This window comes from Heterocephalus glaber, unplaced genomic scaffold (genome assembly GCF_053883595.1).
Source record: "Heterocephalus glaber isolate CG9 unplaced genomic scaffold, H.glaber_assembly_v1.0 deba00001577, whole genome shotgun sequence".
In the NCBI taxonomy this organism is placed as follows: Eukaryota; Metazoa; Chordata; class Mammalia; order Rodentia; family Bathyergidae; genus Heterocephalus; species Heterocephalus glaber.
The window spans coordinates 12,986,374-13,001,849 of NW_028258358.1; the positions used below are offsets into that span (position 1 = coordinate 12,986,374).

The 15,476-nt window shown below is 32.5% G+C and overlaps 1 protein-coding gene across 22 annotated transcripts in view; it reads right to left on the bottom strand.

Annotated features, from left to right (window-relative positions):
* Mycbp2 (MYC binding protein 2) overlaps positions 1–15,476 on the bottom strand; it is a 294,048-nt gene that overhangs the window by 198,607 nt on the left and 79,965 nt on the right. For 20 of the 22 annotated variants that reach the window (XR_015443710.1, XM_004845227.4, XM_087192946.1 and 17 more), the window contains exons 18-20: positions 7,147–7,254; positions 1,989–2,108; positions 887–968 (exon numbers count right to left, since the gene is read on the bottom strand). Coding sequence is in view for 21 of the 22 variants with exons in the window: in XM_004845227.4 (XP_004845284.2) it covers positions 887–968; positions 1,989–2,108; positions 7,147–7,254 (310 nt within the window). In the remaining variant the exon portion in view is untranslated. Of the gene's footprint in view, positions 1–886; positions 969–1,968; positions 2,109–7,146; positions 7,255–15,476 lie in introns of those variants that run through there. The other 2 variants (XM_087192942.1, XM_087192951.1) reach the window with 2 other exon arrangements.

Here is a 15,476-nt window from a genome sequence, read left to right on the forward strand (position 1 = left end):
ATGTCACCATGCATGTCTTCCAGCCAGTGGTAAGGACAGGAAATACGGGGAGGATATGTCCCCTTCCATTTAACAGCCTAATTCCAAAGGTGCACATACCCTTTAGTTCACATGGCTATATCTTGCTGCAATTTAGGGTGAGAAAGGTAATCGTCAGCTGTATAGTCATATCATATAACCAGCAGACACACTACCACTAAACTGAAATAAGGAAGAATGAATACTAGGAAATTAGGAAATGACTACTAGTAGTCTTTATCAGTTAGTTCTTCATTATTTCGCATAAATTAAAACAGTTTATCAGAGAGACCAGTAAGTTTCATTGCAAAATTATTCAAGAGCTTCAACAACTTTATGTTTGTTAATGTTGGACCAGATTTCAAAACAGACAACATCAAAAATATGATTGAATCTGTGGTGGTGTGTGAGTATGCACAAACACCTGTGTATGCATTTGGAGTGCTGGAAATCAAACTTTGGGCTTTGCATATTATGGGTAAGCATTTACACTGACCTCTAGACTAACTGCTAAATTTTTAAAAAATACAACTTAGGGATATTTTCTGTTTTTCCTATTGTTCTGCATAACATTTAAAAAGAGAATGATTATTAAAAGTATGGCTGGATTTTGTGATAACTATAGTTACTCACATTTAAAATACATAAAATGTAAATCAACTTCTTAAAGCTACAATATCACCTACCCCACAAAGGCACTGTATCACAAAATCAAGGAACACCAAGAATTCACAGGCCAGAGATTACAAAACAGTACTATAAATATTATTTCAATTCTAGAAATATGGATTTAAGAAGAAAGACAGAAAGGAAAAGGGTGGGGCAGGGGTAAGAATATAATATCTTCAAACAAAAAATGAGTGAGTACCTGGAATTGACATCTCCATGTCCCAGCTGCCCATGCTGCCCATATCCGAAAGTAAAGACATCTCCATTTTCCATTAAAACCACTGAAACCAAAATTAAACAGCTTTATTTTTTCATCATATAATTTTATATTTCTATCACAACCATTCTGAAAGCAGTATGACTTCATTGTTTTAAATTTATAGTCATTAAAATGAGTAATGAAAGCCAAGATCAATTCATATTTAATGAGAAGTCAATATAATTTTGGCTCTGCAAACTATCTTTGTAGGTCATAAAAATGCATTTTTACAAATGTCATTTAATAGCATTAATAACAAATTGATTCTGGTCAGCTGTAAAATCTTAATAGTGGGTAACTACATATTAAGTACTATTCTCTAATATCTAGAATAAGTATAGGCAGCAGATGGGTTGGAGCTCTACACAATTATGTACAATTTCAATGGAATGGTATGCACAGTACCTTTACTGCCTGTAATACTCTATAAAACAAGCAAATACATTTTTTATCTCAAAGAAGAAACTTAACACTGTTAATCTTTACAAAAGTTGAATAGTACAACCTAAGCTCTGTAACCTGAATGTTAAGAATTTACTAAGAATTTAATTATCTTGTACATTTTAAGATAAAAAAAAGAAATTTGATGACATACATTTCTTACTGAATATTAAAAAAAAATAGGACCATGTCATAAAAACCACATCTTTTTTTTTTTTGTACCGGGGATCAAACTTGGGTCCTTGTGCTTGTGCAACAGGTGTCAAAACCACTGAGCTAAATCCCCGGCCCAAAACCACATCATTTTAAAGTTGAAGAGGATGTCAAAGATAATCTCATCTTTGGTAATTCCTTGAATTATAAAAACAAGTCCATTAGAAGACAGACTAGAAGTGAGATTTTTGGATAAGTACAGTACCTGTTCCGTAATGCCAATGTTTTTAAAATAGATTCTGAAATAAATATAAAGCTCTTATAGACTTGAGAGACTATTAATCACCACATGCAATTAACAGGGTACATTCATCAAAACTAAACAAGTAAGATATTTATTTAGCGCAACTGTAAAAATGCAGTTATACCCTAAAGTTCCAGCTGCTACCTGAATGGTGAAATCCGCAGCTGACTTGTACTGCTCGGAGGTCACAGTCAAATCGCACAGAGCCTGGAGGATAAGTTGTGATTTTGCTTGCATCTTTTTCTCCTCTTTCTCCACTTCCATCTGTAAGTGTTATAATTTGCAATTAAGCCATTATTCATCTTCAAAACAAAATTTAAATCAATTTACTAAGGAAGAATAAGAGAAAATTGTTAAAAGAAATAAGCAAAGAAGAATCTGCAGCTGTTAGAAGTGATAGACCAAGAATCTACCTGCAAAGAAGCAAATTTGAAAAGCTATATACTGTATATATCTGTTTGCAATATTGCTAAATTAATAAAAACAGAGGTAAGAATATGGTTAGGGATAAAACCTATTACACTAATTGGTTACATAATGAAAAAGGATACTTAAGTTTTAGAAATAAAAATTTAAATTTATATGGGAAAATTTAGTTTGCATAAAAATAACTGCATGCAAAGTATTTAACAACTATTTTACTTAGTGATATTGTTAGTACTTGTCATTTTAAAATTGATTCCTAGTTGCTTCACAAGTGCCTTACATTTCTAAAATAGATCTCAGAAAAGCTACACTATCTACCAACACTGCTAAACGCAACTGAACTTTAAAAAAGTATAAAGGCTTCAATATATTGTACTTCAATGGCCTATTCTCATTCATCTCTCCTGGCCCCCTTTACCCTGCAGCCATTTTGCCCCTACTCCTATCCCCACCAAACTTTTCTGTTTTCATTCCTTTTCCCCTTGTTTTCTTTTTTTTTTTTCATTTTCTGAACTAAACTTGCTTTAGGCCACCACCGTTTTCTACATCTGACTGAATCTTCTGGCATTCTAAGCAAAGCTTCAAAACCACATTCCAGAACATAAAAACTTTACTTTGGAATGTGTAAAGAGAAGAGAATATTTACTTTTTTGTATCAAAAACTATACATTACAGTACTAAAATATGACCTCTATGTCATCAAGATTCAAATTCCGTGCACACAGTATGAAAATCTGGAAGGAATTTCAAAGATCAACTAATCTAAAGCACTGTCCTGTGATGTTACAACTCTAAACAAGTGTATATAACATGCAGATACACATGTGAATCTATAGAACTTACTTACAATTCTGTTTTCATTGCTTATTTTAGAATGCTAAAGAGAGTAACACCAAATCATTTTGTTTTTCTTTTTTAAATCTAACTTTCAGTAATACCCAAGTAAAACAAACTTGATCCAAATTATTATTTCCTATACTATAACTAAATGACTCTATAGTTTCTCTATCATCCATTATTTAAAACTCTTTATAACATTAGGACAGTAAAACCTCACTAATTCGGAATAACAGAATGGGTAGGTCCATGTGACTTACCTCAAAGTATTAACCAAATAACATTTAAGTATAACTTCAGTTTTGTCACCTTCAAGCAGTACAGATTATAGAGTAAACTAAATCTACAATAAATAAAATGTGTTCACCGACATTATACTTCAAAAATAGGCCAACATTACATTAAAATGTATCATAAACATAAAAGTCCTTTAACATACAAGAATTAACTGCTGGACCCAGAGGCTGAAGGCACGGTGAAGGAATCCTTCATTTCTTGAGCCCTTGGTTTGAAAAGCTAGTGATTTTTAGACAGGTTTCCCCTTAAAAGTATGACCCTGAAAATTCAGAGGAAGAAATTACTTTGATTTTTTTAAACTCAAAATGATCACAAATACTGAATCTGAAGTATCATAAATTCTGAATTAGTGAGAGGTTTTACTATAATAGGATAAAAATATAACTCTTCTTCAATAGTCTAATGTGAATTTGTTAAATTAAAAAATGGATGGGCTAAAAAAAAAAATCATGTAGTTTTACCCCAAACAAAACATTGTCTTAGTTCAAAGTTTATTTGTCTTGGAAAGACAATAGAATGGTTAAATACACAGAAGGACTTACACAAAAAGGAATACATATCTTTCAACGACTATTTAAATAAAATATCAGATATTAAAAAATTTCACAAATTTCTCTGAACTGGTAAAAATATCTAATTAAAACCAAATCTGACTTAGTATTAAAAAAAAGATTGTGTCCACATGACTTTGCCAGTCTTAACTAATTTACACATTTCAAGTATTTCACTTTATACAAATGTGTTAGATGTTTGGTTAGAAGCTCTTCTTACCTTTGAAATTAACATTTTATACCCTCCCTTGAGTTGGAGATTGAATATAGATACATATCCCAAAATAAAGACAGCACCAGGGAAGGAGATTTTTTTTTTTGGTACCAGGGATCGAACTCAGGACCTTGAGCTTGTGAGGCAGGCGGTGGAACCACTGAGCAATCCCCAGCTCCGAGAAGGAGAAATTTTTAAAAACCCCAGTAATTTCCTGAATAAAACTATAATGACTAAAACAGTAGTAGCTATTATTTAGAGCTCAATCTTCTATTAGAAAAACTTTATTAAAGTTTATCTAAATTGTATCTAAATAAAAACAATGTCTCAATTATTAATAATGAAAATACTATAAAAGACATAGGGTTGAGGTTCTTAATTATTATTCACAGCAAATGCAGAACTTAAAATATATGTATGTGTACACACATACAGATGGTACGTGGTATGAAAAAAAAATCACATTCATATGTTCCTAACTAGATTTTTTATACTAAAATCTATGTGAGGCAATGAGTGGCTGAAACAAATATTAATTCAGGTATCTGTTTGAAATACAATTTATGATCACATTTTAGAATAACACTATGTGTTATATGGAATTTTACTTATTGACTCAATCTTATATACTCTGTTTTGCCTCTAGTCAAAATTTGCCCACTTGTAACATTCTCTGAATTCTTTCCAGTCAGCCAGAAGCTCTACAACTTTTCATCTTAGAAATCACTCTTGTCAGTGAACTGAGTAACATTTTGGCCATTCTTATAAGATCATCATACACAGTATATTAACCATTATTATTATTTTATTATGAAATTCTTTTTTATTTTTTCATAGAAGTTTTTTATATTTTTAATATCTACTTGTATTACATTAAAATAAATTTTAAAAAGAAATCACTCATTAACAATAAATCCAGTTTTTACCCCCACAAGTTATAATCTAGAAAATTTTAAACATTATCGCCTTATAATTCACACCAACAATATAATTAAGATAATACAGTAATTAGTATAGTGAATTTTTCAGTGCATAAACTGGAAGACAGTATAGGAGAAGGGATAAGACTATGAAAATATGTAACAAAAGCAATGAGTAGAGAATAAAAATGACAAGATAGTGAATGTAAAGGGTTAGAGTATGGATAGAAATTAGTGAGTAGTAAATTAATACTCTATGTTAATAGGGCACCATTTGATATTATTTACATTGCATATGCATTTTGAGAATGGAGATGAAACTATTTAATTCTATAAAACCAGAAAACAAAAGCAATGTGCTCAAATAAACAAAAAAAACCCAAAACAAAAACAAAACACAATGTGCTCACTTTGGCAGCATATATACTAAAATTAGAAAACAAAAACAAAAACTCTAGTCCTATAATACTACCAAGTAGATCCTCCCAAAGAGATTGCTCCAATGCTATAATCAACAAAGTCAGACAAAATTGACATAAAGCTATTATTTAATAGTTTTTATAGCTAATAATTACACGACATTGGAAAAAGTCTGCTTTAAATTTGTAATTTTGGTCTTCAATTATAATTACATAAAAAAACCCTAAAGATGCTTGTCCATAACAAATAAACATTTTAAACTCTTGATGAAATGCCAATATTTAACCTCAGTTAAAAACTAGAAAAATTTCACTTTCATATAAGCGAGGGGAAAACAACTGAGAAAATCTGTTCTAATAGCACAACAGGTGAGAGAACCTGGCAATAACTAAAATAATTTACATAGTATACTCTAAATATTGTTCCTTAGATTTAAATATTTATGGCATTGTTAGAGCACATTAGTGTAAATAAAGCAATCGCAAATCTTACTGTAGCTAATTATGTTAGCTATAAAACATCCTCAATTTTTACTTCTGCAGAATATACTTCAAGTTTTTAGTTCTATTTGTACTTCCACTGAAAAGAGAAGTTTTGTGTGCTTGCTGAGTGGCAAACCAACAGAGAAAAGCAAATAAAGTTGATTATATACTGCACATGAAAGTCTTTAAAACTTCAATTGTAAGTTTTACAGCAAAGGAAAAAAAGACACAAACACTAAAATTAATATACATATATGGATAATACATATTTTTAAAATGTTCTACTCTATTTTTCAGGGCTTATTTTAGACATTTAAGAAAATAGCACATGCAAGTTTCATTAGCTTGTGAAGCATCCCTAGTTCACACACCAGGATTCAAAGCATAATTATACATAAATTTAAAAATTCTCTGCATTAAATTTTTCCTGATATTAGCTGACCATAATTTATGGTTTAAAACAAAAATAAGTATGATTTAGGAATATCTAACATTAATGCAGAACTCGGATCTTAAAAAATAATGCCCAATTGTTAACCCAGAACTCAGATTTGAAAGTACAATAGAGAAATGAATTCCTAGTCCCTCACAGACTTGGTTAGACCTCTGACAGATTCCAAAGACTATGGAAGTCTACATGACTCACGCTTTGCTTATATCTATCTCTGCTTAACCTTCCAATATCAAATATTTCTGTATGTGTTGTAAACCTTAATACTAAAACAGTAGAAAATGCAATGGCAGTCATCACTTTATGAACTGCATTTAGTAAGTTTATTTATTCTAAGACATATAAACAGCATTCAAAAACAAGAACTATAAAATGCTAGATCATAGTTATCTAAGATCAGATAATAAAGGATAAAAAAGAGAAAGTAATGATATATTCCCTTTTATCTTCCCTTCATAAGATGTGAAAAGAAATGAAAAAGATATATTATAAAATGTCTTAATAAAAGTTAACAACCAAATGAAATGAGAAGCATGACAGTCACTGACAAACTATCACTTTCAGCATGTTCTTTCTCCTCAGGCTATATAATGATAGAAGCAAAGCAGAAGAATCAGGTTTATGCATTTTCTCAGAGACAAAATTCAAATGAATGGAAGAAACTGGGAGAGCATCCCACCTAGTTGATAAGGAAGACCAAATACCTTTGTGCTTGTCCCGTTTATGCTTTAGCTGTGCTGGATGGGATCTGAGTCTGGCTAGAGCCTGTTCTCGGTTGTTCATAAAAATAGGACCAGCAAATACAAGGGGGCCTGAGGAGAAACATTTTGTATGTGCATAGAAAAGCTCACAAAATGAAAACACTATAATGAACAAAAATAAATGCATGAAATTTATTCTTAATTGTTTTGGACATTACACCTTTCTCCCAATACCCCCACTCCAACCCCTTGTCTCTAACCATAATCTAGTCATCATTCCACACACAAGTTGATATCTTAAATACAGCTTATGAGTATAAATTCCATCTTTTATACTTATAAAACTATTAGGTAGTTACAGTCTCAGATAATCAAGAAGTTCTATTAAAGTAAATCAAATTAATTCACAAATATTTCTCAGTATCACATATTAAAACTTAGTAAATCATATAATCATTGAAAACAAATATTTTTCTTATTGAATATTTTTCTTATTGAAATACAAAAACCAACTGATTAATTTAATCAGTAAGTTCTAACAGTCTTCCAGATTTAGTATCTACATCAATTTTGCTACAAAACCAAGATAAAAATGTTACTGACCTTTCCACATATTGTAACAGAAGTTATGAAAATCAGATGATTGAAAAAAAAACCAAAAGATTTCCATGATGTGACACAGAGAGAGACAGAAAGAGTCAGAGACTGAGACAGACAACAAGGGTAACCTGAGCTCTAGCAACATTTTAGTGACATTAACCACCTCTCATTTCTTTATGAAACACGACTATGTACATATAACATACAAAGCATACCTTCAGATTATAGTTAGTTATATCTTAAGTTTTTAGTTTTTCTTTTCTAGAACAATCTCCTTGAGTTTTAGCAACTTCAAAAAATCTTCAAATTTCAAAGCATTTTAAATGTGACAGTACCAGTATTTGAAAAGAAAATTGTTAAGTATATGAATATTTAACATTTTTAATAAATCATGTTTGTTTTCATGTGACTCTCCACTGATTTTCATTTTAATTAATTTTTCTAATGATTGGACAAAGTGAAACTACTGTCCTGTAATAAATTTGACAAACAGAAGATTAAGTACAAAGTATCTTTTATGAAATGAAGTATTTCAGTTGGTTTTAGGTTCAAAAAAACAAACAGCACCAATCCAATAAAAACCCAAAAATTATAGTCTGTAATTAACCACAGATAAAAACACAGATTAAATGTTAGTAGAATTAAATACTATTTCCCAGTAATGTAGTACCGATCATTTTCAATATATACTTAAATAAATTGAGCTCCATTTCCAAAAGAAAATAAAGTTGTTCAAAGAACAAAATGTGTTATTTCATCAAGATGCATTATTTTTCAATTGATTTATTAAAATAGAAAATATAAATTACTTTAAAAAAAGTACTTTCCAACTACACAAAAATTATAAATATTAAAATAAAAATAATCAATTGTATTACTCTTGCTTAACTGTTATGATCTCATTAGGACATTATTTCCCTCCATAAAAATATATTATATCCACAATATTCATTACTTTCTAACTAAATTTGATCTTTTTGAAATCTTTCAATATATAAATCTAGAAGGCCCATGAACAAGCATGCCTAGAAATTAATACAAGAAGGCTCCAAAATAGAGTATCTGATGGACTAAAGTGATTTTTTTTATAAACAAGGTTCAATCATTCATTTATTCAACAAACATTTTTTATTATCTTTTATTTGGCAGAAACTAGGTGTCATGGATATAATGATAAAGAAATAAGATCTCAATTGAACTGAGTCCACTAGGGAAACAGAAATAAAAGGAAAGAATTACAATATATTGCTATAAATGCTATAAAAAGCAAATCTGTGTGCATGTCCCTTGAAGACGAAAAGTAAGCAAATCAACTTGGGTTAATCTGAGAGGTTTCAAAGACTATGAAAAGTTTAACATGACAGAAGGTAGGGAAGAGATTCCAATGAAAAGAAATAGGACTTATAAAACCATGAAAATGTTAAACAATTTTGATAGTTATTAAAAACAAACAGCTGAAGTGAATGAAGCATAGGTTATGAAGCAGAAAGTAGTGGGAAAGTATTTTAGGGAGATGGATAAAAAAAACCCAGACAATTAAAATTTTTTGATACAATAAGAATTTACGCTAGAGGTGATGAAAAAACTCTGAACTGTTTTCAATTAGTCAACAAAGATTTCAATTCTGGCACAATGTTGTCCTAGTCACATTTGGTAAGCAAGATGTAAGAACAGCTGCTTCACAGTGTAATTGGGGGAGGAAGGTTTGTGCACAACTAAAAAGAAATAATGAGTGGTATGAAAAAAGGAAATACACTGGAGGGAGAGTTAGCAAAACAGGATGAAAAAATGGAGTTTGGAGTACTTAAAAAAACACACACATAAACTAAGGCCTAATAAAGGAGAGAGCAGAGTACTATAATGGTTCAAAGGTATGAAAAAAATCCACAGGGAAAGGTAGGAAAGAAGAAAGAGAAGGCTGTAGAGAAAAGAACGTAGAATTCATGTTGACTATGAATAGCCTTTTGGTTTATAAGAGAAATGCTACTGATCAGATCTGCACTGCAGAAAGATCACTCTGGATAGCAGTAGATAACAGCTCAAAAGGGGATAAGACTGTTGGTAACACCAGTTTAAAAAGGCTTTTTGCTGCAATTCAGGGAAAGGAGACAAGTGGGAGGAGTAAGGCAATAATGTGATTCTGGAAAGTAAAACTATTTAAAAGCCATTAAAGAATTAAAAAGTCTGAATTAGCAGAATGTGTTGGTTTATTTTGGTGAAAAGAAAGTAAATAAAGCAGGCATCAAACTAGCAGATTTAGATATTTAAAAGCTAATGTGTAGATAATGAGTTATTCAGAGCCCATCCATGGTCAGGTAAGAAGAAGGTATGGAATAAATCGCTGTACAAATAAGACAAGGTTTTCAGAAAGCTCCTAGTGATATATTTTGAGACTTTAAAAATTATTATTCCTTGCTATAGTAACTAAAATCCTCAGTTGCCCCAGTAATTTCTACAACTAAGTAAAACTCTAAAATAATTTAAAAATATTTCAGCTCAAAGGTGTTTACTATTAATTGTACCTTAATAACTGTAGCAAAAATTAAGGGCTAATTAATGAAAAATCTATGTCACATCCAGTCAGTAGAATAATATTCAGCTAACAAATTAAAATCTACAAAGAATATTTATACAAAAATTTCTGTGCTATTTAACAAGACAACATTGTTAAACATTTTACAAAAATTAAAAAGAACTACTACAAGTGATATGAGAGAAAAACACACACATTAGAGAATATAAATTTCTATACCTATTTAAAAGGAAGTGTCTGTAAATTTGAAATACACTCTCTAACTCAGATATTGTATTTCTAGGGAGCTCTACTATACAAACAAAAGCTTCACTATGCATAGCTATACATTGAAGAATATTTCGCACAGTAATCACACAAAAAATAAAAATAACCTGAATGCTCATCAACAAAATAATAGTTGCATAAACTGTGCTATAATCATACTATAATATGTCATGTAGCTATGAAGTAGAATGTGGAAGATGTTATTTACTGACCTAGTCTGTATTCACATTGTAATGGAAAGTAAGAAAAGGAGTCTCCTAACATATACATAATACTATACCACTTCTGAAAATAAACAGATGCCTACTATTTTGCCTATGTACAGATATAGTATCTTAATAGAGTAAATATGAAAGTACACCCATTAGACTATAAACCTCATTTAGGACATGAAGAAAATGGGAAAGTGAAAAAGCCTAGCAAAACATAAAAATGTATGTATTGTAAAAATAAGCAAAAATATACAACAAAAATCAAGTCCGTGATATAACTGGAAATGCATAGCTAGAAGATGACAATGAAATAATATAAGTAGTAACTGGATTAAAAGAGAAACTCTTTGACCTAAATTCTTGATAACATTAATTATTGTATTACAATAAAGCACAAAAGCTTTAAAGACATATTTTTAAGGGAAGAAAAGGCCTTAATGTGTATCATAGTATGAAATCATATAAAATAACTAAGCATAAAAAGTATGCATAAGTCAGGCATAGTGGTACAGGCCTGTGATCCCAGAACTCTGGGAGGGAGAGGAAGGAGGATCCAAAGTTATCTGGGCAACTCAGTAAGACTCTGTCTCAAAATAACAAACATAATGTAACATAACATAACATAACATAACATAACATAACATAACATAACATAACATAACATAACATAACATAACATGGCCTGATGATGTAGCTCAGTTCAAAGGTCCTAGGTTAATTCCCAGTACCTCCCATATGCACACATACATACACGCACACACACAAAGAACAAAAAAATTTTAAGAAATTCTATAGAAATTGTATCAGGGTATCTTTGCATGAAGAATTATAATCATACTGATCTTTTTTATATTTTGCAAATGCTTCACATAACATTTTAATTGTAAAAGAGACTTTTTATATGCCACTGGAATATCAGCTAACACTGTATTTGATCTCAAATCATTAAAACAGTTTTAAAGGCTTAAAAATTAATAGGAATACCAACTCAATCACTTTGGAATTAGATTATGATAAATTTGTTTTTATATTCTAATTTGTAACTATGGAACATTGACTTTTTTGATATCAGAGTGGAATTTGTTTTATCTGAAAATTGTGTAGAATTTGCTTAATAATCAAAGTTTTGTAAGTATCACAGTATTATAAGAAAAGCAATTAATGAATAGTCCACCAGCACCATAATCATACATTTACTTAGGGCTAGTACAAAGTAGGCACTGTCATACATAACAATTCTCATTAACAGTCCCGTTTAAGTAGGTAACATTGTCTTGGTGAGTTTAATGGTAAGAAAATTGATAATCAGGGAAGCTGAATTCCCAAGGTCATATTCAGCTAGTAAAAGTGAAGAAGCCAGGAACTGATCCAAAAGTGAACTTTAGAACACATTCTCTTAGCCAGTAAGCATTATAGCTAGGCTACCTATGGAACTTATCCAATTAAGACTCTACTGGGAGGAAGATAGTATTATTAAGCAATATGGCCGGAGGATAAGCATAAAATGGGACTGGTTCCAGCAAGCCAGAACTCACCCTATTGAAGCTCACAATTATGAAACTCTGATTTGACATTTAAAAGGAAAATGAAAGAAGGGTTAAACTAGGCAACATTATTGGAGTTGTTTCTTTTACAACAGAGGGCTAGAAAAGAACATAAAGAAAAGATCTTTGACATAATCATTCATTAGTTCTGATAAATCTGAGTTCTACTTAAGAATTCTACTGAACAATTATTTATAAAGTCCCAGAGAATTAATATTAACAATCAACTCCATGCAATTCAACAAACTGCAAATTAACACAAATACCACTGAACTAAAACCTGTAGATGAATACTAGTAATACCTAAAAAAAAAAAATTTAACAAAAATGTCACCTGGAAGAGTATAAAAATTTACATTAAAGACCAAGTTCCAAGTTTATCAAACAACAGTAATAACAATGTATTTTTTAGTTAAAATAATGTATTCCATTACTGAAGATCTTGTATAACAGTAGATAAATAACATCAGTCAGGCTGATTAGCTTCAGAGCCACCTAGGGGATTAGTAAAGTACACTCCTGGGTATATCTGGGTTAAGTTATGGACATGTGACATTGGAGTCTACATCTGGTCCTGGTCCCTCACTCTCTGGCACTCTTTTCCTGTTCTGCTTCCCAATCACCATGAACTGTTATACTCTACCATGCCCTTTCACCATGAACTATATGAAAGCTCTCTTCCTTTAAATTGCTGGTGTCAGCTATTTTGTTCCAGCAATGGGAAAGCTAAGGAATACTACAAATTGGTACCAGAGAAGTGGTGAGGCTGACCCACTGGCTGGGATTATACCTGACCATGTGGTTCAGAAGCCTTTGTAACTGGTTTGCAAGACAAGTTTGGAGAAGGAAGCTAGGAAAGCCCTAGAATGTTGTAAGCAGAACTTGATAGATGATTTTGATCAGAACTTAGAACAGAATGCTGACAGGAATGTAAAGAGCAAAGGCCAGATTCATGAAATTTCAGAAGGGAATGAGGACTCTTCTGAGAATTGAACTAGAGGCCACATGCATTACACTCTGGCAAAGAATCTTTCCACATTTTGCCCATGTTCTGAGACTGTGTGGAAGGTTGAATTTAAGGGTGGTGACTACGTGGTCTGGTGGAGGAAATATCAAGGCAGCTCCATTTTCAGGTTGTGACTGGGTACATACAGCTGGCTGCTTTTAACCAGATGTATAAGACAATTCAAGAACAAAAAGCACAGCAGAAAGATTTGAAAACCTTAAATTCTGGCCCAAAAAGAACCAAGTATAAAATTAGGCCCAAACGTGTGGCTGCTGGAGAGATCTGCACCATTAAAAAGATTCTCGGCACGTCAAAGTGAGACAAGATGTCTTGAAGGTATCTCAAGAATCAGTAAGACCTCACACACTGCAGGCTCAAGAGTGCACAAGTATAAGCCTTCCATTTGCGAAGGAAACCCCTGGATTCCCTACTCAAGAGGGACCACCTAGAAAATTGGTTCCCTTGAATTCATTTCACCAAGCTCAGCCATCTAGGTACCCAGAGGCTGCTGCATCCATGGTCCAAAAGGGCTTGGCTACTGTTCATGCTGAGAGCAAACCTTGACAATGTCCATGTGATTGATGCCTGCTGTTCAGGCATGCAGAATACAAAAACTGTGAGGTCATGGAGGCTTCCACTCATATTTCAAAAGAAGGCCTGAGAAGCTAGGTAAGAGCCCCTGCAAAGGTAGATGCCTAAAAGCTAGAGGAACAAAGCCAAAGATGCAGTGGAGACCCCAGGAAGTCAGAGATGCCAGAAAAGTGGAATGTCTGCTGGCAGCCGAGTGAAGCCAGCCAGCCCAAGACAGAAGCTGTGTAGGCTACAACAAGCAAGGCCACAGGGGTGAGGATGACCAAACCTGGAACTCTTATCTTACTACATGTCCAGGATGCCTAACATGGGGCCAAAGGACTTAGTGCTTGTCCCGCTGAGTTTTGGTCTTGTTTTCAACTGATCCTTTCCTATCCCCCAAACCCTCCCTTTTGGAATGGGAATGTTTACCTTGCACCACTGTATATTGAGACTACATTAATTACTTTTTTAATTTATACAGGTTCACAGCTCGGAGTACATCTTAAGCTTCAGAGTAGACTTCAAACTTCTGAGCAATGCTGGAACTGCTAAGACTCTGGAGAGGGTATTATTGTGTTTTCAGTTGTACATGGGATATTAGGGGGAATTATTACCTTTTTATTTGGATATTGAGTATGATTTAAGGTGATACGTTTGGGTGTCAAGTTGAAAAGAGATGGAATATGACAGTTAAATTTAATTGACTTAGGAGCTGTTTGGGGATTAGTAAAGCATTCTTGTATATGTGTCCTAGTGTCATGGAGGCATGAGCTTCTAGGTCTATAGCTGGTTCCTTCCTTTCTGGCACTGCTCCCCCACTGTGATTCTCAGCCACCATAAACTGAACAGCTTTCTTCCACCATGCATTCCACCATGATGTTTGTACCTTGGCACCAGCCAACTATGGACTAAACCCTCTGAAACTGTGGGCCAAATTAAACCTCTACTCCATTAAGTTGCAAAGGTTGGGTATTTTGTACCAGCAATGGAAAAGCTGACCAATACATAAGGCTTTCCTATAAGAGCTTGGACCTAAAACACTTATCAGCTCAAACAACAAAGATTTGGTAAGTAGAATGAGATAGAGATGTTAAATAAATTAATTTCACATAATTGGATTCTGAAGTCCTATAATGTCCACACAGTTAAAAGCCAATTACTAATGAGCATAATTACTAATATATTCCTAAATTTTAAGTCTCTTTAAAAAAGAGTATCAAGCAGAGCCAAGAAGAGGAGTAATTATGTGTGGCAGCTGAAACATTAAAGTTTGACATTACTGCTCCTCATAAGAACAAATGAGACTAACAATCTTCTGTAGTACAGAACTAGAGAACAGCTGTAGAATACTGCATATAAGTCAAGTCTGTTTTCAGGACCATGGACCCAGAAATGTGATTCACTGGTCTAAGTGATTCTGATATAAGTTAACAGAACCAAATGTGAACAATGACCTACAGCACTGGTTCTCATACTTCATGACCATCAGAATGGCCTGAAATTTTGAAGCATAATTTGCTGGGTCCTACACCCCAAGTTTCAGATCTGAAATGGTACATCTAACAAGTGCCCTTGTGATATTTACTGATCTTTCTGAG